Genomic DNA, 24,229 nt, shown 5'->3' on the forward strand with positions numbered 1-24,229 from the left:
GAATCAATAAATGGTATTTATTGAGCACCTGCTGAGTGCTAGGCATTTTACTAAGCACTTGGGAAAGTAACACTGGCACAACTCATGTTCCTTGCTCTCAAGGAACTTGCAATTTAATGGGGAAGACAGACAAAAATTATTTTTGGATAATGAAAGCCGGAGGAAAAACAAGTATACACAGGAAGCAGTGCAAACGTATCATGATAATACTGATGAAACAACAATTGACCGAACAAATGAATATATATGCAAAATATACTATAAAAATGCACTTGTGCATGAGTGTTGAGGATAGGAATAAAATACACATATATTAAAAGTGGGGATTGGGCAGATGTCTCTGGGGTGTTGTGAAATAATCAGGGAGGGCTTCTTGGAGGAGGTGGGTTTTTGGGAAAACAGTAAAGATAGAGCTGTGGTCTGATGGATTTGATTAGCGGGAGACAGTTCCAGTCTGGGAGAACAGTATGTGTGAGGGGTTGAAGATGGGAAAATCTACGGTGAGGAACAGGTAGAAGGCAACCATGGGTGGAGGAGAACAAAGTGTGAGCTGAAGAATAGTGGGTTAAGATCACTGATAAATACGGTGGTGAGAACTGGTGGTGCCAGTTTTAAGAACCTTTTCTTTAATGTATATACCTCAGTGCTTAGAATAGTGCTTCACACATAATAAGTGATTTACAAATTCCATAATAATAACATAGTGTGAGATGGATAACCACTGGAGGATTCTGATGAGTGAAGAAATATGTACTGAGTGATGTTGCAAAAAGATAGTATGTGCAGCAGCACAATACTGCCTGGGAGTCAGATATAAGCTAGAGGGTGATCTTGGGAGTATTTTTTGAAGAATGACAGTATGTAGAGTGGATTGAGATAGCAAAATGACCAGGGGTAGTTTTCCTCCCCTGAAGACAAGGTGTAGGACTTGGAAAAGTGCAGTACCTATTATCATCTGAAGGGAATTGGTAATGTGGAACAGACAAAGAAAAGTAAGTGAGTATATGTCCTAAAGATTTGCATGCATTTCACTCTGGATGTATGCTTCTCCCTCTGTGGGACTGGGTTAGAGGATGAAGTTGGGGGTAAAAACAAAGAGCATATTGTAGACTTTAGTGAAGGTCAAGCAAACATTTCTTGAACACTTACTGTGTGCAGGGCACTGATTAAGTAAAATTTAGACTTCTCACGTAATATTCACAAAAAGTAACAACATGAATATTGAACTGCACTGAATAGTTCAGAATTTTGAGTTTGATATACCATGTAAAGGAATTTTTTATTCTAAAATATATTTTAAAAGTTTCAGAGCAATACAGTATTGAAATGTGACCTCTGTATAGTAATTATTGCTTATACAGTTGAAATTGAGGGGACAAAGTTAAGGCGCTCTTTTGTTAAACTGCTTTTATAATTGTTTTTATGGAGAAGCAGCGTGGCTCAGTGGAAAGAGCGCGGGCTTTGTAGTCACAGGTCATGGGTTCAAATCCCAACTGCCAATTGTCAGCTGTGTGACTTTGGGCAAGTCACTTAACTTCTCTAGGCCTCAGTTACCTCATCTGTAAAATGGGGATTAAGACTGTGAGCCCCCCGTGGGACAACCTGATCACCTTGTAACCTCCCCAGCCCTTAGAACAGCGCTTTGCACATAGTAAGTGCTTACTAAATGCCATTATTATTATTATTATTACTATTATTATTATTATTATTATTATTATGCTTACTTTGAAATTCACCCATGGGTGCATGTGTGACTGAAAAGACCAATGTGTGGGATCCACAGTCCCAAATGCGTTCTACAGATACAAAGACTGACCTTTATACTGTCATATTTCTTGCTTGCAATGCCTGGCCATGTTTTTTTTTTTTTGCTTTTGCTCCCAGGTTTCACAGCCTTTATAGAGTTTCTGCTCTAACTGCACCACTCCTTTTCAGGTTGTAGTGTGCCACGCTGGTCTTCCTGCAGCAATTGATTCCCAGCCTTCAGTTTGGATGTAGTATTGTCTTGGGGTTTGTTTTACCATGTTCTTAAATCCTAAAGTATGAGAAAAAGAACTATACTGGGTCAAGGCAAGTGTTCCACTCAGGCCAGCCAGCCAGCATTCTGACTCTGACAGGGATAATAATAAATAATAATAATAATGGCATTTATTAAGCGCTTACTATGTGCAAAGCATTGTTCTAAGCGCTGGGGAGGTTACAAGGTGATCAGGTTGTCCCACAGGGGGCTCACAGTCTTCATCCCCATTTTACAGATGAGGGAACTGAGGCCCAGAGAAGTTAAGTGACTTGCCCAAAGTCACACAGCTGACATTTGGCGGAGCCAGGATTTGAACCCATGACCTCTGACTCCAAAGCCCGAGCTCTTCTTCACTGAGCCACGCTGCTTCTCAATAGAATGCTGGGAGGACATTTATGAGGTTCCATCCTATCCTATGTCTTAAGACCTTTAGAGAAAGGCATGGTATCTTCTCTAGGGGCCCAGAGTCATATTTAACAGCAATAATAATAATGATGGCATTTGTTAAGCACTTACTATGTGCAAGGCACTGTTCTAAGAGCTGGGGGGGATACAAGGTGATCAGGTTGTCCCACATAGGGCTCACAGTCATAACCCTCATTTTACAGATGAGGTAACTGAGGCTCAGAGAAGTTAAGTGACTTGTCCAAGATCACACAGCAGACATATGGCAGAGGCGGAATTAGAACCCATGATCTCTGACTCCCAAGCCTGTGCTCTTTTACACTGAGCTACACTGCTTCTTCACCAAAGGGAATTTTTTTCCTTATATCTTACTACCCAACTCCATTATCATCTTTTAAGGAGCAATAAATGTTACGTGTATTTAAGCAAACACACCATTTCTTAGAGCATTTACCCACTTGGGGAAAATAGTTTAAAGAATTGCTTTGCATTTGCTATAGGCAAATCCTATGAGTATTTTAATTAAAATGCAGGTTTCTTGGTTAATCAGGTCATTAAGCCCCTCTCGTCCCCCTCTCCATCCCCCCATCTTACCTCCTTCCCTTCCCCATGGCACCTGCATATATGTATATATGTTTGTACATATTTATTACTCTACTTATTTATTTATTTTACTTGTACATAGCTATTTTATTTATTTTATTTTGTTAGTATGTTTGGTTTTGTTCTCTGTCTCCCCCTTTTAGACTGTGAGCCCACTGTTGGGTAGGGACTGTGTCTATTGTTGCCAACTTGTACTTCCCAAGCGCTTAGTACAGTGCTCTGCACACAGTAAGCGCTCAATAAATACGATTGATTGATTGATTAATTAATTAAGCTTTTTGAAGTCCTTGAGATGTGCATAGTTGTTCAAAAATGAAATATACACTTCCACTCCAAATATTATGAATTTTAAATAGATTTCTCTCAATTCGCGTTCTTCGCAACTGTTCATAAAAGGGCCTGACTTTATCCTTTTTGTTTGGATTTTCATATATACACATTGTATAAATAGTATTCAAGAAGAATCTGTCAGTTTCTAAGTGAAAATTAATGACTTTACTTTTGGACTCTTTTCTGAAGCCACCGTGAAACTGTCAAAAGGTTATTATCACAGAGGCTTCTCAATTCACCTCAGTATTTCCAGTGTGTGTGAGAATGGAATCTATTAAATTTCATTCCTCAAGCTCTTCCTGATTCCCATTCATCTGTTCAATGTATGCCTGGTCAGGAAACAAAAAGTTCTGGAAACAGCCCACAATCTTTCACTACCTTTTCCCTTTTGTCATGATTTGATGAATAGTCAGAGCTGCTTTCACTATTGGGTGAAGTGGACATTTGTTCAGGGTGCACCCTACCCCCCACCTTCAGGGGAGCCTTCTGAAGCAGCACAGTGCAGTACATAGGGCACAGGCCTGGGAATCTGAAGGTCATGGGTTCTAATCCCAGCTCCGCCACTTATCTCCTGTGTAACCATAGGCGTCACTTCTTCTCTGTGCCTCAGTTACCTCATCTGCGAAATGGGGATCGAGACTGCGTGCCTCACATGTGACACGGACCGTATCCAACCCGATTTGCTTGTATCCACCCCAGGGCTTAGTACAATTGCCTGGCATAGAGTAAGCACTTTGCAAATGCCATTATTATTATTACTGAATCCATAAAGAGTGCTCATCATGGCTAATTCAACACCTTTTTCACTCCTGCTCTTTCTTTTGCCATATTGCTACTCCAGCGTAAAATTAGTCACTCTGCTACCAGAGAGAGGGTAACACGTGAGGACATAAGGTTGGGAGAGTGTGGAGGAAGAGGGGAAGGCTTAGTACAGGACTCTGCACAAGGTAAATACTTAGTAAATACCATTGATTAAGGGCAAGGTGCATATTTGTGTACAAGGACATACCAATGAGAACAGAAGCAGCATGGCATAGTGGAAAGAGTGTGGGCTTGGGAGTCAGAGGACCTGGGCTTATTCTGACTCTGTCACTTGCCCGCTATGTGACCATGGGCAAATCCTGTAATTTCTCTATGCCTCAGTTTCCTCATCTGTAAAATGGGGATTAAATATCTGTTCTTCCTTCTACTTACATTGTGAGTCCCATGAGGGACAGGGACTGTGACTTGCCTGTTACATCTTGTATCTTTCCCAGTTCTTACTACTTAATAAGCACTTAACAAATACAGTTATGGTTACCATTATTATTATAAATTGGGGTTTCCCAATCTTCCATTGTTCAAGGCCCACAAGAGCCATATCTGGTTTTGTTGATATACATCTAAAAAGACAAACCAGATATGGGTCTTAAAGAAACCTAAAGTTACTGAAACAGTTTAAAATCATGATCCCCATGCCAAGATCAAGTTCCTTTCTCTTTCCCTCCCAGCCCCACTTACATATATTATACTTAGTCTTTGTCCACTTCTCTCTGTAATGGTTTAATCATTTCGTATCCCTCTCCTCTGCCCTTCCAGCCTTGGCTAAAGTCTTATATTCACTCCCATTACCCTAGCCCTTTTATTAGCTCTCTCTATTTTCTCTTTGAAACACGACTAAAGTGTTTCAGCAGGCTAAGAAGCCAGGGGTGAACTGGATTCTAAATGCAGTATTCAGTTTTTGGTCTCTGGCATTTCACTATGTTTAATTTTTGTTCACTTTTCTTCTTCTTCCAGCTTTCTCCCGTTCATCTCCGCTTTGCTCCCCAACTCTCAGAATTCATTCAACTTTCTTCCTTCCCTGTCATTCATTCATGCATTCAATCGTATTTATTGAGCTCTTAGTGTGCAGAACACTGTACTAAGCGTTTGGGAAGTACAATTTGGAACATATAGAGACGGTCCCTACCCAACAGTGGGCTCACAGTCTAGAAGGGGGAGACAGAGAACAAAACAAAACATATTAACAAAATAAAATAAATAGAATATGTACAAGTAAAATAAATAAATAGAGTAATAAATACGTACAAATATATATACATATATACAGGTGCTGTGGGGAAGGGAAGGAGGTAAGGCGGGGGGGATGGAGAGGGTGAGGAGGGGGAGAGGAAGGAGGGGGTTCAGTCTGGGAAGGCCTCCTGAAGGAGGTGAGCTCTCAATAGGGCTTTGAAGGGAGGAAGAGAGCTAGCTTGGTGGATGTGGGGATGGAGGGCATTCCAGGCCAGGGGGATGATGTGGGCCGGGGGTCGACGGTGGGACAGGTGAGAACGAGGTACGCTGAGGAGATTAGCGGCAGAGGAGCAGAGGGTGCGGGCTGGGCTGGAGAAGGAGAGAAGGGAGGTGAGGTAGGAGGGGGTGAAGTGATGGGTGAGGAGTTTCTGCCTGATAAGTAGGTTGATTAGTAGCCACTGGAGATTTTTGAGGAGGGGAGTAACATGCCCAGAGCGTTTCCAGACAAAGACAATCCGGGCAGTGGCATGAAGTATGGATTGAAGTGGGGAGAGACAGGAGGATGGGAGATCAGAGAGGAGGCTGATACAGTAATCCAGATGGGCTAGGATGAGAGCTTGAACGAGCAGGGTAGCGGTTTGGATGGAGAGGAAAGGGCGGATCTTGACAATGTTGCGGAGGCGAGACCGGCAGGTTTTCGTGACGGCTTGGATGTGAGGGGTGAACGAGAGAGCAGAATCGAGGATGACACCAAGGTTGCGGGCTTGTGAGACGGGAAGGATGGTAGTGCCGTCCCCCGCTATACAACTCAGCTCAGGTCTCTGGCCACAAACCCCAACAGGAGGCAAAGGATACTATTTTCTGCTTCTCCTCCCAGATGACAGTCCAGGAATTACTGGAGAAAAAAGCTGGAGAGCAGGAAAGCAGACCGTTTCCACATTGACCTGGCTTAGGATCAGGGGTAACAGCTGGGAGTTCTTCTTAGTATGGGCGTAGGCAACTGCGGGCACTGGGGGTGCAAAATGACAAGGTGATTAATTTGTAGTGGTTTTGCCAAGAACCCCAACTCACAATACAGCCCCAGCTAGCTTTGCCAGCACTCTATAATTTGTTTAATGTTTGTCTCCCCCTCTGAACTGTAAACTCATTGTAGGCAGAAAATATGTCTACCCACTATATTGTATTAAACTCTCCCAAGCGCTTAGAATCGTGCTCTGCACACAGTAGGTGCTCTGTAAATACCAATCATTGATTGCCTGCCTGCTTCTTAGTCCAAGTGGCTGATTATTACGTTTCCCTTAGCAGATCTGATTTACTGAAGGTAAACTGTTCGGAAGCCATCCCCTGGATTTTAGTTCCTTTTGTAGTTTCCTGCACCAACAATTCGAGCCCTTCCTTAATCAGTTCTGTTAAAGTGTATCTGTATCTCCCTGCAAAAGCACTAAACCAGTGTTTTTTGTTTATTTGTTTGTTTTTTTGTTTTTTTTTCTCCAGTTCGAGCTCCAGTGGATGTTGATTCATTGCGACCCCCTGCGACCTCAAAGAGAGACTTGCCACGAGCTTCCAGCCAGGATAACGGTAAATCGCGCTGCCTCCTTCTCCCAGACCTGCTTTGTACCTCCTTTCCCGACCTCTGGGGGTTCAGGGCCTCTGCCGCTAGGTTCCTCTGACTCAGTTGCCAAACAAAGCACAAACCCACCCGTCACTTTCCTAGTACACCTTTTAGTGACTTCATTTATTCATTCATTCAATAGTATTTATTGAGTGCTTACTGTTGCACACAGCACGGTACTAAGCACTTGGGAAATTACAATACAGCAACAGAGAGGCAATCCCTGCCCAAAACGACCTCACAGTTTTGGGGGGAAGGGTATTGTGGGATTTTGTTAAGCACTTACTATGTGCCAGGCACTGTATTAAGCACTGGCGTGAATCCAAGCAAATCAGGTTGGACGCAGTCCCAGTCCCACAAGGGGCTCACAGTCTCGCTCCCCATTTTACAGATGAGGTAATGAGGCCCAGAGAAGTGAAGGGACTTGCTCAAGGTCATACAGCAGACAAGCAGCAGAGCCAGGATTAGAACCCATGACCTTCTGATTCCTGGGCCTGGGCTCAATCCTCTACACTGATTTAAAATCAGAGACCCCGGCTTGCATTTGCTTTCGCTGCCAAAAGCCCGTGCTTCTTTCCCACTGAACGAGGCACTTGGAGGGGTGTTGTGTGTGTTGGGGCAGAGGGGAGAGGGTGGTCTCTGTCTACAGATCCCTTGTCCCACCCACCCAGGAAGGCAAAGGTGGGAGCAGCTGCAGGGCTCCAGGCTGCAGCTGGGGCAGAGGAAAGGGTTAAGGGGGACGGTGGTCATTCTATCCTTCAGCTGCCCCCCGCCCCCCTGAAAGTTCCTCCAATCCCCGGTACCTTCCTCCAAACTATTCATAAACAGAAGCAACAGCTGCCTCCGTCCACGGCCACTGCACCTTTCGGCCTGCTCCAGTGGCTTCGTTCAGGGCCGTGGGGAGGGGTGACCACTGGTCACCCTCTGTGCCTTTGTCAGCCCCGAATCTGGCCGAGCCAAGACGGTCGCCCAGAGGTGCTTATGGCTAGCCCCGCTCGGGAACGGGGGACCTTCTTCCTCTTAGGGGTCTTCCTACACTTGGTTTGCTCTTGCCTGGCTCAAGTAAGTTCTGCGGGGGCTCCTGGGGGTCTGGTTTTTTTTCTTTACTGTCGTTCTTTTTCTCCTTCAGACCAGCCAGACGACAGGGGAGGTAAGTTGATGACAGGTAGCATGGTGGGGCAGCTGGTGGGATCCTGGAATTAATGCGAGGGGGAAGCAGCGGGGAGGAAGATGTCTTTTGCCCCTCTCCACGCTCTTCTGCTTCATTCATTCATTCATTCATTCATTCATTCATTCATTCAATCGTATTTATTGAGGGCTTACTGTGTGCAGAGCACTCTACTAAGTGCTCGGGAAGTACAAGTTGGCAACATATAGAGACTGTCCCTATCCAACAATGGGCTCACAGTATAGAAGCTCCACATCCCTGACTGTGAAAGGCCTGAAACCTCCTTAGCAGGGCTGCAGATTGGGCTGGGGCTGGGAATGACAAGAAAGAAGGACCCACAGGCTACAAGGGCAAAAATTTTGTGGGCAACACGAGGGAGTGTTTTTTCTTTCTTTCTTTTTAATTTTTTAATGGCATTTGTTAAGCGCAAACTACCTGTCAGGCACTGTAGAAAACTCTAGGGGAGATGCAAGCTAATCAGGTTGGACACAGTCCATGTGACACATGGGGCTTGCTGCCCTAATTCTCATTTTACAGATGAGGAAACTGAGGCCCAGAGAAGTGAAGTAATCCCAGCTCCCCCACTTGTCATCTGGGGCAAGTCACTTAACTTCTCTGTGCCTTAATACCTCATCTGTAAAATGGGGATTAAGACTGTGAGCCCCACGTGGGACAACCTCATACCTACCTCAGTGCTTAGAACAGTGCTTGGCACACAGTAAGCATTTAACAAATACCATTATTATTATTTGCTCATGGTCACACAGCAGACAAGTGGCAGAGCGGGATTAGAACTCAGGTTCTTCTGACCCTCAGGCCTCACCTCTATCCACTAGACCACACTGCTTCTCTCTACTTCTTTTTCTTTTAAAACACACTAAAATGACCACTCTAATGAAATAGTGATGATGTTACTTCAAAGGCCAGCCAGGGGGTAGTGGGCACTCCTAAGGTGGCAGAATTGGCACAGCAGTAGAGGAGGAGGAAAGAGAGTACTCCGGTTGGGGTCAGTAAATCGGCCCTCGTAGCTGACTCCAGCCGTCGCCTCTTCCCACCCTGGCAGGGGGGACTAAAGGTGGGGGTGGGGAGTGGGGTGAGGTGTAAGGTTTCCCTTACAAAGCCTCCATTGAAAGGCCATTCACGTTTGAAAATAAAGAAAACATAGTTTTCCCCCACCAAGTGAAGTTGAGAGAGTTTTAATAATAAATAGACTTCGTCCCATCTAGCAGCTTTTATTTTTTTATTAGGCTATGTCAGTCATTGCCTCGAAACCCCTCTTAGTCACATCCCATTCAAGCTTCTCGCAAACTATACACAGCGTGGTGGGCCAGGGTTGCTTATTCATTCATTCAATCGTATTTATTGAGTGCTTACTGTGTGCAGAGCACTGTACTAAGCGCTTTGGAAGTACAAGATGGCAACATATAGAGATGGTCTCTACCCAACAGCGGGCTCACAGTCTAGAAGGGGGAGATAGACAACAAAACAAAACTTATTAACAAAATAAAATAAATAGAATAGTAAATACGTATAAGTAAAATAAAGAGTAATAAATCTGTACAAACATATATACAGGTGCTGCGAGGAGGGGAAGGAGGTAGGGCCCGGGGGATGGGGAGGGGAAGAGGAAGGAGGGGGCTCAGTCTGGAAAGGCCTCCTGGAGGAGGTGAGCTCTCAGTAGGGCTTTGAAGGGAGGAAGAGAGCCAGCTTGGCGGATGTGCGGAGGGAGGGCATTCCAGGCCAGGGGGAGGACGTGGGCCGGGGGTCGACGGCGGGACGGGCGAGAACGAGGTACAGTGAGGAGGTTAGTGGCAGAAGGGCGGAGGGTGTGGGCTGGGCTGTAGAAGGAAAGAAGGGAGGTGAGGTAGGAGGGGGCGAGGTGATGGACAGTCTTGAAGCCGAGAGTGAGGAGTTTTTTCCTGATGCGTAGGTTGACTGGTAGCCACTGGACATATTTGAGGAATGGAGTAACATGCTCAGAGCATTTCTGTCCAAAGATGATCCGGGCAGCGGCGTGAAGTATAGACTGAAGTGGGGAGAGACAGGAGGATGGGAGATTAGAGAGGAGGTTGATGCAGTAATTCAGTCGGGATAGGATGAGAGATTGAACCAGCGGGGTAGAGGTTTGGATGAGAATTAAGTGAAGCAACGAAGATAGGTAGAAAGTTTCACGGAAAAGAACTATGTACAGACAACAGACACTATTCTGAACCTAGATTGTAAATTCTCCCGGAGCAGGGATAATGTCTCCCAATTCTGTGGTACTCTCCCATGTGCTTAATACAATGCTTTGCACAGTAGGTGCAAAGCAGCATGAGAAGCAGCTGCGTGAGAAGCAGCAGCGTGAGAAGTAGAGAAGCAGCGTGGCTCAGTGGAAAGAGCCCGGGCTTTGGAGTCAGAGGTCATGGGTTCAAACCCCGGCTCCTCCACATGTCTGCTGTGTGACTTTGGGCAAGTCACTTAACTTCTCTGGGCCTCAGTTACCTCATCTGTAAAATGGGGATTAAGACTGTGAGCCCCCTGAGGGACAATGTGATCACCTTGTAACCTCCCCAGTGCTTAGAACAGTGATGTGCACATAGTAAGCACTTAATAAATGCCATTATTATAGGCGCCCAATAAATACTTTTCAACCAATCAATTAGCGCTTGCTATGTGTAGACCACTGTACTAAGCGCTTGGGAGAGTAGAGTACAATAGACTGTCACGTTTTCTGTAATTTTTTTCATCTGATTCGCTTACAGATCAGAACTTTTTGGGGAAAAAAAACACTGAAAAACAATTTACCAGGCAAATAGTTGCAGAATCTTAACAGCTCTTGCTGTAGAGACCCTCATTTACCTAAACACACATAGAGAAGTGGCATGACATAGTGGATAGAGCACGAGTCTGGGAGTCAGAAGGTCAAAGATTCATTCAGTCATATTTACTGAGCACTTACTGTGTGCGGAGCACTGTACTGAGCGCTTGGAAAGTACAATTCAGCAACAAATAGAGACAGTCCCTGTCCATAATGGGCTCACAGTCTAGAAAGAAAGTTCTAATCCCAGTCCTGCTACTTGTCTGCAGTTTAACCTTGGGCAAGTCACTTCACTTCTCTGGGCCTCAGTAACCTCATCAGGAAAATGGGGATTAAGAGTGTGAGTTCCATGTGGGACAGGGATTTTTGTCGGACCCGATTTGCTTGTATCCAGCCCAGCAATTAGCACAGTTCCTGACACATAGTAAGCACTTAACAAATACTATTATTATTGTTATTATGTTAGCGCTCTTAGTACCGCGGCAGGTGGGTTTGAGGAAAAAAAACAGATCTCCCACGTTCGGGAAGATGGGCGTAATAACAATAATGATGATGGTATTTGTTAAGCGCTTAGTATGTGCTAAGCACTGTTCTAAGCACTGGGGAAGATACAAGGTGATCAGGTTGTCCCACGTGGGGCTCACAGTCTTAATCCCCATTTTATAGATGAGGTAACTGAGGCCCAGAGAAGTGAAGTGACTTGCCCAAAATCACACAGCTGATGAGTGGCGGAGCCGGAATTAGAACCCATGACCTCTGACTCCCAAGCCCGGGCCCTTTTCACTGAGCCACACTGGGCGTACTGAATGTGCTGTGTGTGTCCAGCGTCTAATTCGAAGGCCAGCCTCGGAAAGATGCTCTTTGAATTCGACGTTTTCGGTCCCATCACTTCTCCCCCTTTCCACGCGTGGCCATAAAGTGGCGAAACTTTTCAGCCGCGTTCCTGCCCGTTTTCGATCCTGTCGTGGAAGCCGAGGTGTCAGCCCAAATGGGCACAATTTTGAAATCCAGAAGATGGGCTGAGTCGAGCGGCCCGCGTGCCGGTCGCACAGACTGCGGGGCTAAGTCCTTGGCCAGCTGTGCTAACTTGTCTGTGCTGTGCTTCTTTGCAGAGAGGTCCTCCAGGTGCCCAAGGTCCGCCGGGTCCCCCTGGACCCCCAGGAGTGCCCGGAATCGACGGCATCGATGTAAGTCCTCCGTCCCTGCCTGGCTCTGGAGAAGGCCTGGCCAACGCCGGCTCGCCCCCAAGAAGGCTCTCCCACCGGCCTGGTCCGGCTGGGCTCCTGGCAGGGATGTTGACTTTCTAGGATGGGCAAGATTTGTCACTCAAACGGGGTTGGCCAAGAAGGCACTCATTCCCGCTGGGTGCCCCCTCCTGCTGCTTGCGGTGGGCAGGGCGGTTGGTCTCACTTAGAGCCTCTGCAACTGGGGGTGGGACCGTGGTCCTTGGGCTCATGGTGACCCCCATGGTGACCTCCTCCCCTCTGCCTCCCAAACACACACCCATTTGATTTCCCCAGCACTGACTGCTGCCTTTCTCCTCCTCTCGCTCTAGGGAGACCGAGGTCCCAAGGGCCCCCCAGGCCCCCCGGTAAGTAGGACAGCACGGGTATTGCCCCCTCTGCTCCCCCATCCCTTTTCCCCCTCATCCCACCCCTGACCCCCTGCCGCATCTTCTGTCCGACGAGTGCTCCGTCATGGAAATTTGTGTGTGCGCGCCCCCCCCGCCCCCCCCCCCCCCCCGTGTATGTGTATATATGTATATGTGCATTTTATATACATTCATATGTTAAAGTATGATCTTTTATAATGATGCAATCTTTAATTTATAAATTAAAACAAAACTAAATTATATATAAAATTTATGTTGATATAGTCTATATAATGATTTTAATAGTGTGATATATTGATTATATTATTTTGTTATATTTATACCATTTGATTAAGAAAAATAAGTTCTATATAAAATTTATGTTGATGATATAGTCTATATAATGATTTTAATAATGCTATATGTTGATTATATTATTTTGTTATATTTATACCATTCAATTAAGAAAAATAAATTATATATACAATTTAGGTTAATGATATAGCCTATATAATGATTTTAATAAAGCTATATATCGATTATATTATTTTGTTATATTTATACAATTTAATTAAGAAAAATAAATTACATATAAAATGTATGTTGATGATATAGTCTATATAATGATTTTCATAATGCGATATATTGATTATATTATTTTGTTATATTCATACAGTTTAATTAAGAAAAATAAATTACATATAAAATTTGTTGATGATATAGTCTATATAATGATTTTAATAATGCGATATATTGATTATATTATTTTGTTATATTTATACCGTTTAATTAAGAAAAATAAATTCTATATAAAATCTATGTTGATGATATAGTCTATATAATGATTTTAATAATGCTATATGTTGATTATATTATTTTGTTATATTTATACCATTTAATTAAGAAAAATAAATTCTATATAAAATTTAGGTTGATGATATAGCCTATATAATGATTTTAATAATGCTATATATTGATTACATTATTTTGTTATATTTATACCATTGTATTAAGAAAAATAAATTATATATAAAATTTATGTTGATGATATAGCCTATAGAATGACTTTAATAATGCCATATATTGATTATATTATTTTGTTATATTTAAACAATTGAATTTGTATTTTGATTCTATATGTATCTATATAATAAGAATATGAATTATACATATACACACATATGTGTATATACAGACACACATATTAATTAATTCATTCAGTTGTATTTAGCACTGTGTGCAGAGCACTGTGCTAAGTGCTTGGGAAGTACAAGTCGGTACAAGTATATATACGTATATACACATATAAGTATATATGTATATATATACATAAACGTGTATATATATGCTATATGTATATATGTGTGTGTGTGTATATATACACACTTTGTATTCTTATTATATATATAAGCATAATTTATTTTCCTTCCCCTCCCATTCAGGGGCCCAATGGCGAGGCAGGGAAACCAGGCTCTCCAGGGAAGCCCGGCATCCCCGGCGCGGATGTGAGTAGCAGCCGCCTACTGTTTGCTTTGGGCAGGAAGGGGGTTGGTGGTGGGAGGGTAAATCCTTGTTGGATGGTTTGAATTCAGCCTTGTGCGAGGTCTGGGCCGCCGGTCCCTGGAGAGGACCCAGCACCGCCTTCTCCTGGGCTGGAAACAGAGGCGGGATTGTCCGCAACTCCTAGCTCCCTGCAGGCCTGGGAACTCCATCCAGACCCACAGCCGGAGGAAGGAGCTCAGGGCCCGCTCTGCCGGGAGCCCGGGTCCTGGACGTGGACAGGGAGCTGGAAGGAAGGAGGCAGTTCGATTCAATCCGATCAAATTTACTGAGCGCTAACCGTGTCCGGAGCACTGTACTGAGCGCTTGGGAAAGTATAGTACAGCAGTAGAGACACACAACGAGATCACAGTCCAAAGGGGGGAAGGCAGACAACAATACATATAAACAGACATCAGTATAAATAAAAAAAATTACAGCTATGTGCATATCTGCTGCTCTTTCCCTGAGCAGCTTCGAGCGCTGGGTCCTGGTTTCACCAACACCCTCCGGGCCTCGCACCTCCTCCCGCCAGTGCACCAGGGAGGGACAGGGTGGATTGAACCAATAGGTGGTCAAATCTCAACACGGAGATGCAGTCTTTTAATTGTTAGATTCTTCTAATCCTGTTCCCTTCCCCTTTGGAATCTAATGGGGATGTCTCGTTGACAAATGCAGTGACTTGGGAGGGTTGGTGGGTGGCTGAGGACAGAATGAGAGAAAACATCTGAACATCAGTTGCAGATACTCATTCAATCGTATTTATTGAGTGCTTATTGTGTGCAGAGCACTGTACTAAGCACTTGGGAAGTACAAATAGGCAACATATAGAGACAGTTCGTACCCACCAACGAGCTCTCAGTCTAGAAGGGGGAGACAGACAACAAAACAAGACAAGTAGACAGGTTTCAATACCATCAGAATAAATAGAATTATAGCTATATACACATTATTAATACAATAAACAGAGTAATAAATATGTATAAATATACACAAGTGCTGTGGGGAGGGAAAGGGGTAGGGCAGAGGGAGGGGGCAATGGGGAGGGGAGGAGGAGGAGAGGACAAGGGGGGACTTAGTCTGGGAAGGCCACCTGGAGGAGGTGAGCTCTCAGTAGGGCTTTGAAGGGAGGAAGAGAGCTAGTTTGGCAGATGTGATGAGGGAGGGCATTCCAGGCCAGAGGTAGGATGTGGGCCAGGGGTCAATGGCGGGACAGGCGAGAATGAGGCCCAGTGAGAAGGTGAGCAGCAGCAGAGGAGTGGAGTGTGCGGGTTGGACTGTATAAGGAGAGAAGGGAGGTGTGAGGTAGGAGGGGGTGAGGTGATGGAGAACCTTGAAGCCAAGAGTGAGGAGTTTTTGCTTGATTTGAAGGTTGATAGGCAATCACTGGAGATTTTTGAGGCAGGGAGTGACATACCCAGAGCGTTTCTGTACAAAGATAATCTGGGCAGCAGAGTGAAGTATAGACTGAAGCAGGGAGAGACAGGAGGATGGGAGATCAGAAAGAAGGCTGATACAGTAATCCAGTTGGGATAGGATGAGAGATTGAACCAGCAAGGGAGCGGTTTGGATGGAGAAGAAAGGGCGGATCTTGGAGATGTTGTAGAGGTGAGACCAGCAGGTTTTGGTGATGGATTGGCTGTCTCGGGTGAATGCGAAAGTGGAGTCAAGGATGACACCAAGGTTGGGGGCTTGTGAGATGGGAAGTATGGTAGTGCCATCCAAAGTGATGGGAAAGTCAGGGAGAGGACAGGGTTTGGGAGGGAAGATAAGAAGCTTAGTCTTGGACATGTTGAGTTTTAGATGGCAGGCAGACTTCGAGATGGAGATGTCCTGAAGGCAGGAGTAGATACAAGCCTGGAGGGAGGGAGAGGGAGCAGGGGCAGAAATGTAGATTTGGGTGTCATCAGCATAGAGATGATAGCTGAAGCAGTGGGAGCAAATAAGTTCAACAAGGGAGTGAGTATAGATGGAAAACTGAAGGGGACCAAGAACTGACCCTTGAGGAACCCTTACAGTAAGGGGATGGGAGGGGGAGGGGGAGGGGGAGGAGGAGCCCACGAGGATCAGAAATAAACCCCTTTTTTCTCACACCTTTGGATTAATCACCATCACACACTGATGAGAAAGTGGAGGCAACAACAGATTCAGGTAAAGAGTAGCCAGGAGACCATGCTTAATGAAGATAGTCAAGGATGTGGGTCAGAAAATTGGCTACACATGCTACTATTCTATGATCATGATTAAGGAAGCGAAGAGGAAGCTTAATTTTGGAATCAGATTCTCAGGAGTCCCGGAAGGCTGAAATGTAGAGATTAATGCATCACTCTTTCATGCAGCAGTGCTAGAGGGTTTTTTCAGGGTTTCGATGCAAGATATTATGGAGCAAAACTTATATTGCACATGTAAAGATAATTGAGTCATGGAACTCAGTATAATGCTTAGTGCATTACTCTGCACACAAGCGCTGAATAAATACTATTGATTGAAGTTGGTGCAAGGAATAGGTGCAATTAGTGTTAGTTATGTATAGACAACAGAAAACTATTTGTCCAGGACAGATGTTATTCTGGCTTCCATAGATGGAGTCAAGGCTTTCCAGTGTCACATTCGTTACCATCCTGAAAATTTTAATTGCAGCAGTTAGGAAGATTCTGTCCCTGAAAAGTGTTCTGTTATCTGAATTATGATCTCATTCTAAGAGCCTTAGTAGACAGGCAAGTCTGCACTTGAATATGAGAGAAAACATGGAACTTTTAACTGCAGGCACTAAAAATCAATCTGAAGCCTCATCTTTTAATGGGTCTTTGTTTGGAAATGGTTCTTGTTGCTTATGAAAGTATATGGATGTATATCATGAGAAAGCCAGTGTCCAACTGTTAACATTAACCAAAATTTCAACAATTTATTACTTGCTATGGTATTTTGAACATAGTCACTACTATATTGTGGCAAGAATAGTTAAACAGGCTCTCTGTCCTTGAAATTACTATACTTAGGCACCCCCAAATATTTTTCTCAGAAATCAGAGAGAGCAACAGAAACTATTTTTGAAAATAGCTCAGAAGAGGCAAAGTCCATTTTGGGTTGAGTGAGTCCTTCATGGCCTAGTAGAAGACAGCATTGCTTAGTGGAAACAGCAGGGGCCAGGAGGAGTCCGAGGATCTGGGTTCTAATCCCTGCTCTGCCATATGTCTGCTGTGACCTTGGGCAAATCATTTAATTTCTTTGTACTTCATTTACCTCATATTGAATGAAACTGGGGAGTAAGACTGTGAGCCCCAAGTGGGACAGGGACTGTGTCTAACCCTTTAACTTGTATCTACTCCAGCACTTAGAACAGTGTTTGACACATAGTAAATGCTTAATCTGTACAAAAATAATAATCATTCCTCAACATATTTGATGTCTTTTAAGGTTGCAAGAGATACTTATTTTATATGTATAATAGACCCTCCAAAAACTGGTCTCCATCACTAGTTTTGCAACTAAATGCTTTACTTTTTAATAGTGCAAATTCACAATGACTGAGGAAGACTCCCATGGCTTAATAAAAACTAAAAATAATACAAATAAACAAACCCCAAAGAACTGTGAATTTCAGTAGCAGCATGGCATAGTGGATAGAGCATGGGCCTGGGAATCAGAAAGTCAGGGGTTCAAATCCCGAATTTGCCGCTTGTCTGCTGTGTGGCCTTGGGCAAGTCACTTCACTTCTCTGAGTCTCAGTTACCTCACTTGTAAAATGGGGATTGAGTCTGTGAGCCCCACATGGGACAGGGACTGTGTCCAACCCAATTTTCTTGTATCTACCCTAGCACTTTGCCTGACACATAGTAAGCGCAACAAACATTATAGTCATTATTATTATTACTATTATTGTTATTCTTATTATTATTAATTTCCCATGGCCTACAAAGCAGCATGGTTTAGTGGAAAGAGCAAGGGCTTGGGAGTCAGAGGTCAATCTGTATTCGAATCCTGGCTCTGCTACTTGTCAATGCTTTACACACAGTAAGCACTTAATAAATGCCATTATTATTATTATTATTATTATTATTGTTATTATTGTCAGCTGTGTGACTTTGGGCAAGTCACTTACCTTCTCTTGGCCTCAGTTACCTCATCTGTCAAATGGGGATAAAGACTGTGAGCCCCACTTGAGACAAGCTGATTATCTTGTATCTAACCCAGTGCTTAGAATATTGCTTGACACATAGTAAGCATTTAACCAATACCATCATTATTGTTATTATTATTACAAAGCTTTCTGCCCTAGGGCTCTGAACCAACATGACCTTCACTGTTGCTGCCATTTTGGAGTAGATGTATTATGATGGAGAGGTTGCACAGCCCTTGAGTAGGGTATATGTAGGTAACTTGCCTTTTATGAAAATTCTAAGTGTACAGTAATCCCTTTAAACACTTGTTTAAACCTGACAACTGTAATAATTTAATGACGTCTGCATATTTTCATGAATATGTCTCTATGATTACAGAAGGGTGCTATTTCCCATCCTAATAATGCTAAAAATAATGATAACAGTATATGTTAAGGGCTTGCAAGCATTGTTCAAGGTGTTGGGGAAGATAGAAGACAATCAGGTCAGACACAGTCCCTGTCCTACGAGGGCTCACAGTCTAAGTAGGAAGGAGAACATGTATTAAATACCCATTAAATACCCATTTAAGAAGCAGTGTGGCTCAGTGGAAAGAGCCCGGGCTTTGGAATCAGAGGTCATGGGTTCAAATCCCGGCTCCGCCAATTGTCAGCTGTGTGACTTTGGGCAAGTCACTTCACTTCTCTGGGCCTCAGTTACCTCATCTGTAAAATGGGGATCAAGTCTGTGAGCCCCCCATGGGGCAACCTGATCACCTTGTAACCTCCCCAGCGCTTAGAACAGTGCTTTCCACATAGTAAGTGCTTAATAAATGCCATTATTATTATTATTATTATTAATTTACAGATGAGTTAACTGAGGCACAGAGAAGTTAAATGCATTGCCCAAGGTCACACAGCAGGGACGTGGTGGAGCTGCTATTAGAACTCACGTCCTCTGGCTCTCAGACCCATGCTCTTTCCATTAGGTCATGCTGCTCCTCAATAGTTCACAAATGCCAGTTTTGCTAATTTTGAGCTCCCTTAGGAACATATCTGTTAGCTTTTGAGAATTACAAAGTTCCTTTATGTCAAGTAATCACAAAATTAGTGTGGTGACTGGGGAAGTAGGCTTGTTGCCCACACCTACCTTGTTCTTTAATCAGGCCCTTGGTGCTGTCCACCTCTTTGTCCTTCATATCCAAAGGTAAGCTCATTGTGGTCAGGGAACTTGTTTCCTTATCTTCCCATCCTTCGTCCCAACCATTTCTGCATAGATTTCTGCTTAAATACTTTAAAATTGACCCCATACTAGATTTAAAATGGAAAAAAGAACACGGCCTTATGATGTTTGCCTTCATGAAGCCCTGATTAAATTACAAATTGAAATAAATTTATTTGGTTTTTGTTTAGAGTTAAGAATAGGCCTTCCCTAGTTGTCGGTGATAAAGTCTTGGAAACAGTGATTATTTTCATGAGTAGAGTTTGTGAGTCCAGTCTCATATTACAGTATTATTATTACTGATCTTTCATGAATACAAAGTGACAGTACTGTTAGGATTTAAGCCTGGAAAAGTAATGTTGCATTCCTATTTAGCCCATTACAAACTCATAGTTCTAGCCATAAAGCTGATATGAACGTTGGATTTTATGATCTACTTTAGCTGTGGTCTTATAATGAAAGGATAATTTTATCTTACTAGCTAGTTCAATTATTTTTAAAGAACAGTGTATTTGAAAAATAATTTTGGTGTGGAATGTGTTTAGAACACTTCATTCTTATGCAAAAATTTCAGCTTTTCTCAAATACTTGTGAATATCAAAAACTGTGACTCATGGAATCCTTTTTTCCACCAGCTCCTAGGGCTGGAAGAGACCCTGAGATTAGTCTATTCTCTTCAAACAGAACTGCTGCATGTACACTAAGTTTTAACAGTTAGATGACATCTACACAATTATTAAAGACTTCAAAAGTGGGTGTTTCTGTAATGCCTATTAACTACATGCAGTCTCTGATACCACTTTCTGCCAGGAAATTCTTTCTTATGTTGAACCTGATACTGTGGTTTCTGAAGATTAAGTCTGTTGTGGGCAGGGATGTGTCTATCAACTCTGATATATTTTTACTCCGTGAACAATGCTTTGCACACAGTCAGTGCTCAATAAATACCATTGATTGATATTCTTTTTCTGTTTCAAGTAGAGATGGACTGCTTCAGGTGAGAAGCAGCATGGTTTAGTGGAAAGACCATGGGTCTGGGGGTCAGAGGACCTGGGTTCTAATCCCAGCTCCACCACATGTCTGCTCTGTGACCCTGGGCAAGCCACTTAACTTCTCTGTGCCTCAGTTACTTCATCTTTAAAATGAAGATTAAAACTGTGAGGCCTGTGTGGGACAGGGACTTTGTCCAAGCTGATCATCCTTATATGTTGCTAATTTGTACTTCCCAAGCACTTAGTAGAGTGCTCTGCACACAGTAAGTGCTCAATAAATACGATTGATGATGATGATGATCTATCCCAGACCTTAGTACAATGCCTGGCCCATAGTAAATGCTTACAAATCCATAAAAATAGATAGACATCACCTGGTTATCATTCTCCCTTTCATATGAAGTCCTGGAAAAAAAATCAAAATCAGCAAAGATTAATGTTGATGTATAAATAGTAAAGGGCTCCTAGTAGTCTAAAACCATAGATTTGTCCCTGAGTTGCAGTGCAGTAGTTTCAGAGCAGTCAAAGTCACATTCATTCACCTAGTCATATTTATTAAGCACTTACTGTGTGCAAAGCATCTTAAAGGATGAGAAAATCAAGGATGGAACTGAATTATTTCCTCCCAAATTAACTCATTAACCTAGTAATAGTAGAATACTGGTGGTCTGACTACTTACCTGTATCTTCTCACCTATGATCAGCTTCTAATCATGACATTTGGTCCCACACGTCCAATCCCAGTCACTTTTTCTCTGCTTTGAAATAACATAGAATAAATGAAGCTATCTCTGCCTCAGAACAGATCATGCAGTAATTGTAAATGTACATGCAAATGCGTGTGCTTGCCTGTCTGCTTGTGGGGATGGGTGATCTATCATATTCTTGCATCAGACAAATTTGGCCCAAGGTTTATAAAATGTTATATTTTGTGTATATTATGAAAGGAATGATTTATTTCAGCGAAACCAAGATAGCAATTATGGTGTTATAATGGGAACGCAGCAAGCAGTCATTTGTCCTGCTTCCAAATTGCAATGTTGTAATTGGATTATGGAGTTTAAAAATCAAAGGGAATCTGTCAAAAAAATCCTTTCTGCTGTGCTTGTTTAGTTTTTTTCTATCTAGTAATTTTCCAGTAATTAACTTTGTGAACTCAATCGTTTTTGTTCATTTTCTTTATTCATCATACATGGTTATTAGGAAAAATTAATTACTTGGCAAAATAAATTATAGGCAGTGAAATAATGTGCAAAATGAATTGATATAAAGGCATTTTACACATTTTATGCATTAAACAGGACAGGAGAAATATATATTTTTATTAATCTAATTGCAGAATGTACATTGATATTTTAAATGAGTTTTGCCACGAAGTTTATATTACTTAAAGTTTTCTGGATGATAGATGAATCACAGATGTGCTGTTACTTGGTCTTTTATTTCTTACCACATCAAAAAGAATCTACGGTTGATAGACACCTATTTAAAAAAACAAGAGTAAATGGAATTTAAAAGTTTAGGAAAAAATAATTAAGTAAATCAAAATTTAGAAGTGCAGATGTATGCATTATCCAGTATGGTACTTTGGTAACTAATGATGCTGTACTTAAGACTATGATAAAGAAATCTCAAAAGGGAACACATTGATTAAGAAAAATTTGTGTGCATTGATACATATTCCTCCCCAAACAATGTTTTATTCTCCAGAATTCTTCCATAATGACCTTGAATTATGCACTTAAATGAATATACACTAATTCCTGGACATCACCTTTATTTATCACCTCCAGACAACTAGACTGAAATGACCGGTTATCATTTCAGGCACTCTTTATTTGAAAAAATAAGCCTTAGAGCGTTTTTTCAAAGATTGCTATTAAGACTAAATATTAATTGAACATGAATGGTCATTTTAGATAATACAATTAAATTTGGTAATAAATGTGGTAAGTAAAGTGCTCCTATCATTGCAATGCTTAAAGGCACTATTTATATAATTTTTTTGGGGGAAAGCTCAAAATTCTTTTTAAATATTATTCTATGAATTATCACAAGAATTAAATGGTGAGTGGGCAAATTCTATTTCCATTTTTATAAACGAGAAAAGCGAAAGGTGACGGGTGGCAGAATCAGGGCTAAGGTGTACACATTGTGATTTCCACTATATGGAATCAAATTAATTGTTGTCATAATGCATTATCTTGATATTTGAGAAAGCAGTCACAAAGGAACAAAGAAAAGCTGTGGAGTTCTGAGCAGTAAGTTAAGAGCAGAGAGGAATTGGTAAGACAGAGAAAAATAACTTTCAAGATAATTTTACCAAGTAAAATTATCAAGTTTTATAAAGTTTACTTTATTAGTATCAAGGATCCTAAGGGAAGAAAATGTAAGAGATAGTGAGGAATCCAGGAAATCTGGCTTTTTAAAAAGACAGTTCTCTAGCTTAGGAACAAATCATAACAATGAAAACAGAATATCAATTCCCTTATAATCAGGAAAGAATTTGTATGAAAAGATCCAACAAAATGAGAGGACCAAGGCAACTTCCATTTGTGACAAAGAGGTGGGTTGTGGGGTGAGAGGATTAATACATAATTAAAAAATGGATATATTTTAATCTGCAAGGTTTGACATGCATCCTGAAGCCTGAAATTTATAGGCATTATTAGAATTTATGGCAGTTAGGCAAGGCCTCAGGGGAACAAGTAAAGAAACCATTGTGTTTATTTTTGAAAAAGGGGAAAAAAGATTATTCTGGAATTAACAGATTGATCAGTTTTATAACAAAACATGGAAAGATTCTATGAGATGGAAGATGAGCATAAGATTCTTAAAAGCAACTAACACATATTTTTATGAAAACTGTTATACCCAGTTTAATTGCATTTCAATATGAACACAGTTCACCATAGATGAAGGGAAGAAATAAACATAATCTCTATTCACAACAGTGAGGTTTTTGATCCATCCCATTTACCAGTTTCATTGATGATCTAGGAATTGTTTTGTCCTCAATTTCTACAGCATGGGCTTGAGAGTCAGGGGTCATGGGTTCTAATCCCGGCTCCGCCAATTGTCAGCTGTGTGACTTTGGGCAAGTCACTTAACTTCTCTGTGTCTCCGTGACCTCATCGGTAAAATAGGGATTAAGACTGTGAGCCCCACATGGGGACAACCTGATCATCTTGTATCCTCCCCAGTGCTTAGAACAGTGCTTTGCACATAGCAAGCACTTAACAAATGCCATTATTATTATTATTAAACGACATCAATTTAATGTTGTTGTTTAAAAAGCCAATTGAGAATGGAATATTTTGTTAGGAGTATGTCATACAAGATGAAGAAGCATTGCTTCTATACTCAGAATTGATTAGAGAATCTTATTGTTCCTCATTGAGGTCATTGCAGTTTAAAAAAGATATGGAGAAATGGAAGGCACTCCAGAGAAGAGTTCCCAAAAGTTATTAAAAGGTTAAAAAAAGTTCTATAAGGAAAAGTTAAAGTTTTTTTTTTTAACCTGGAGAAAAGAATACTAATCGGTAGCATTAACTGGATTCAAAGGATCTAGGTCCATGGATGTCCATGGAAGAAGAACTGAGTCTATATTAAAACAGAAAGAATTTCAGTAAACCATAATGGATAATCTACTGACTAAATGGCTTGTGAAAACCTGTAATAAAGAGCAATTATGTCATTGTTTCTGGAAATTTTTAATAGTAGACAACTATCTAGTTTAGTTGGTTTTTTTTTAAGTTTTAGATATTTTAGTCAATTGCTCACCTATTTGGAGGCTGAATCAGTTGACTTCGCTTCAGCTTTATGATTCAATACTCATAATCATCAGGAATTTAAA

At 42.0% G+C, this 24,229-nt stretch overlaps 1 protein-coding gene across 3 annotated transcripts in view; it reads left to right on the forward strand.

Moving 5' to 3' along the window:
• Positions 1 to 7,943: 7,943 nt before the first annotated feature.
• The window catches only part of COL9A1 (collagen type IX alpha 1 chain), an 80,264-nt gene continuing 63,978 nt past the window's right edge, over positions 7,944 to 24,229 (forward strand). For all 3 annotated transcript variants that reach the window (XM_038746071.1, XM_038746072.1, XM_038746073.1), the window contains exons 1-4: positions 7,944 to 8,024; positions 12,043 to 12,117; positions 12,486 to 12,521; positions 13,964 to 14,026. In XM_038746071.1, coding sequence (XP_038601999.1) covers positions 7,944 to 8,024; positions 12,043 to 12,117; positions 12,486 to 12,521; positions 13,964 to 14,026 — 255 coding nt within the window. The remainder of the gene's footprint in view (positions 8,025 to 12,042; positions 12,118 to 12,485; positions 12,522 to 13,963; positions 14,027 to 24,229) is intronic.

The sequence above is a fragment of the Tachyglossus aculeatus genome, chromosome 1, assembly GCF_015852505.1.
Source record: "Tachyglossus aculeatus isolate mTacAcu1 chromosome 1, mTacAcu1.pri, whole genome shotgun sequence".
Classification (NCBI taxonomy): domain Eukaryota; kingdom Metazoa; phylum Chordata; class Mammalia; order Monotremata; family Tachyglossidae; genus Tachyglossus; species Tachyglossus aculeatus.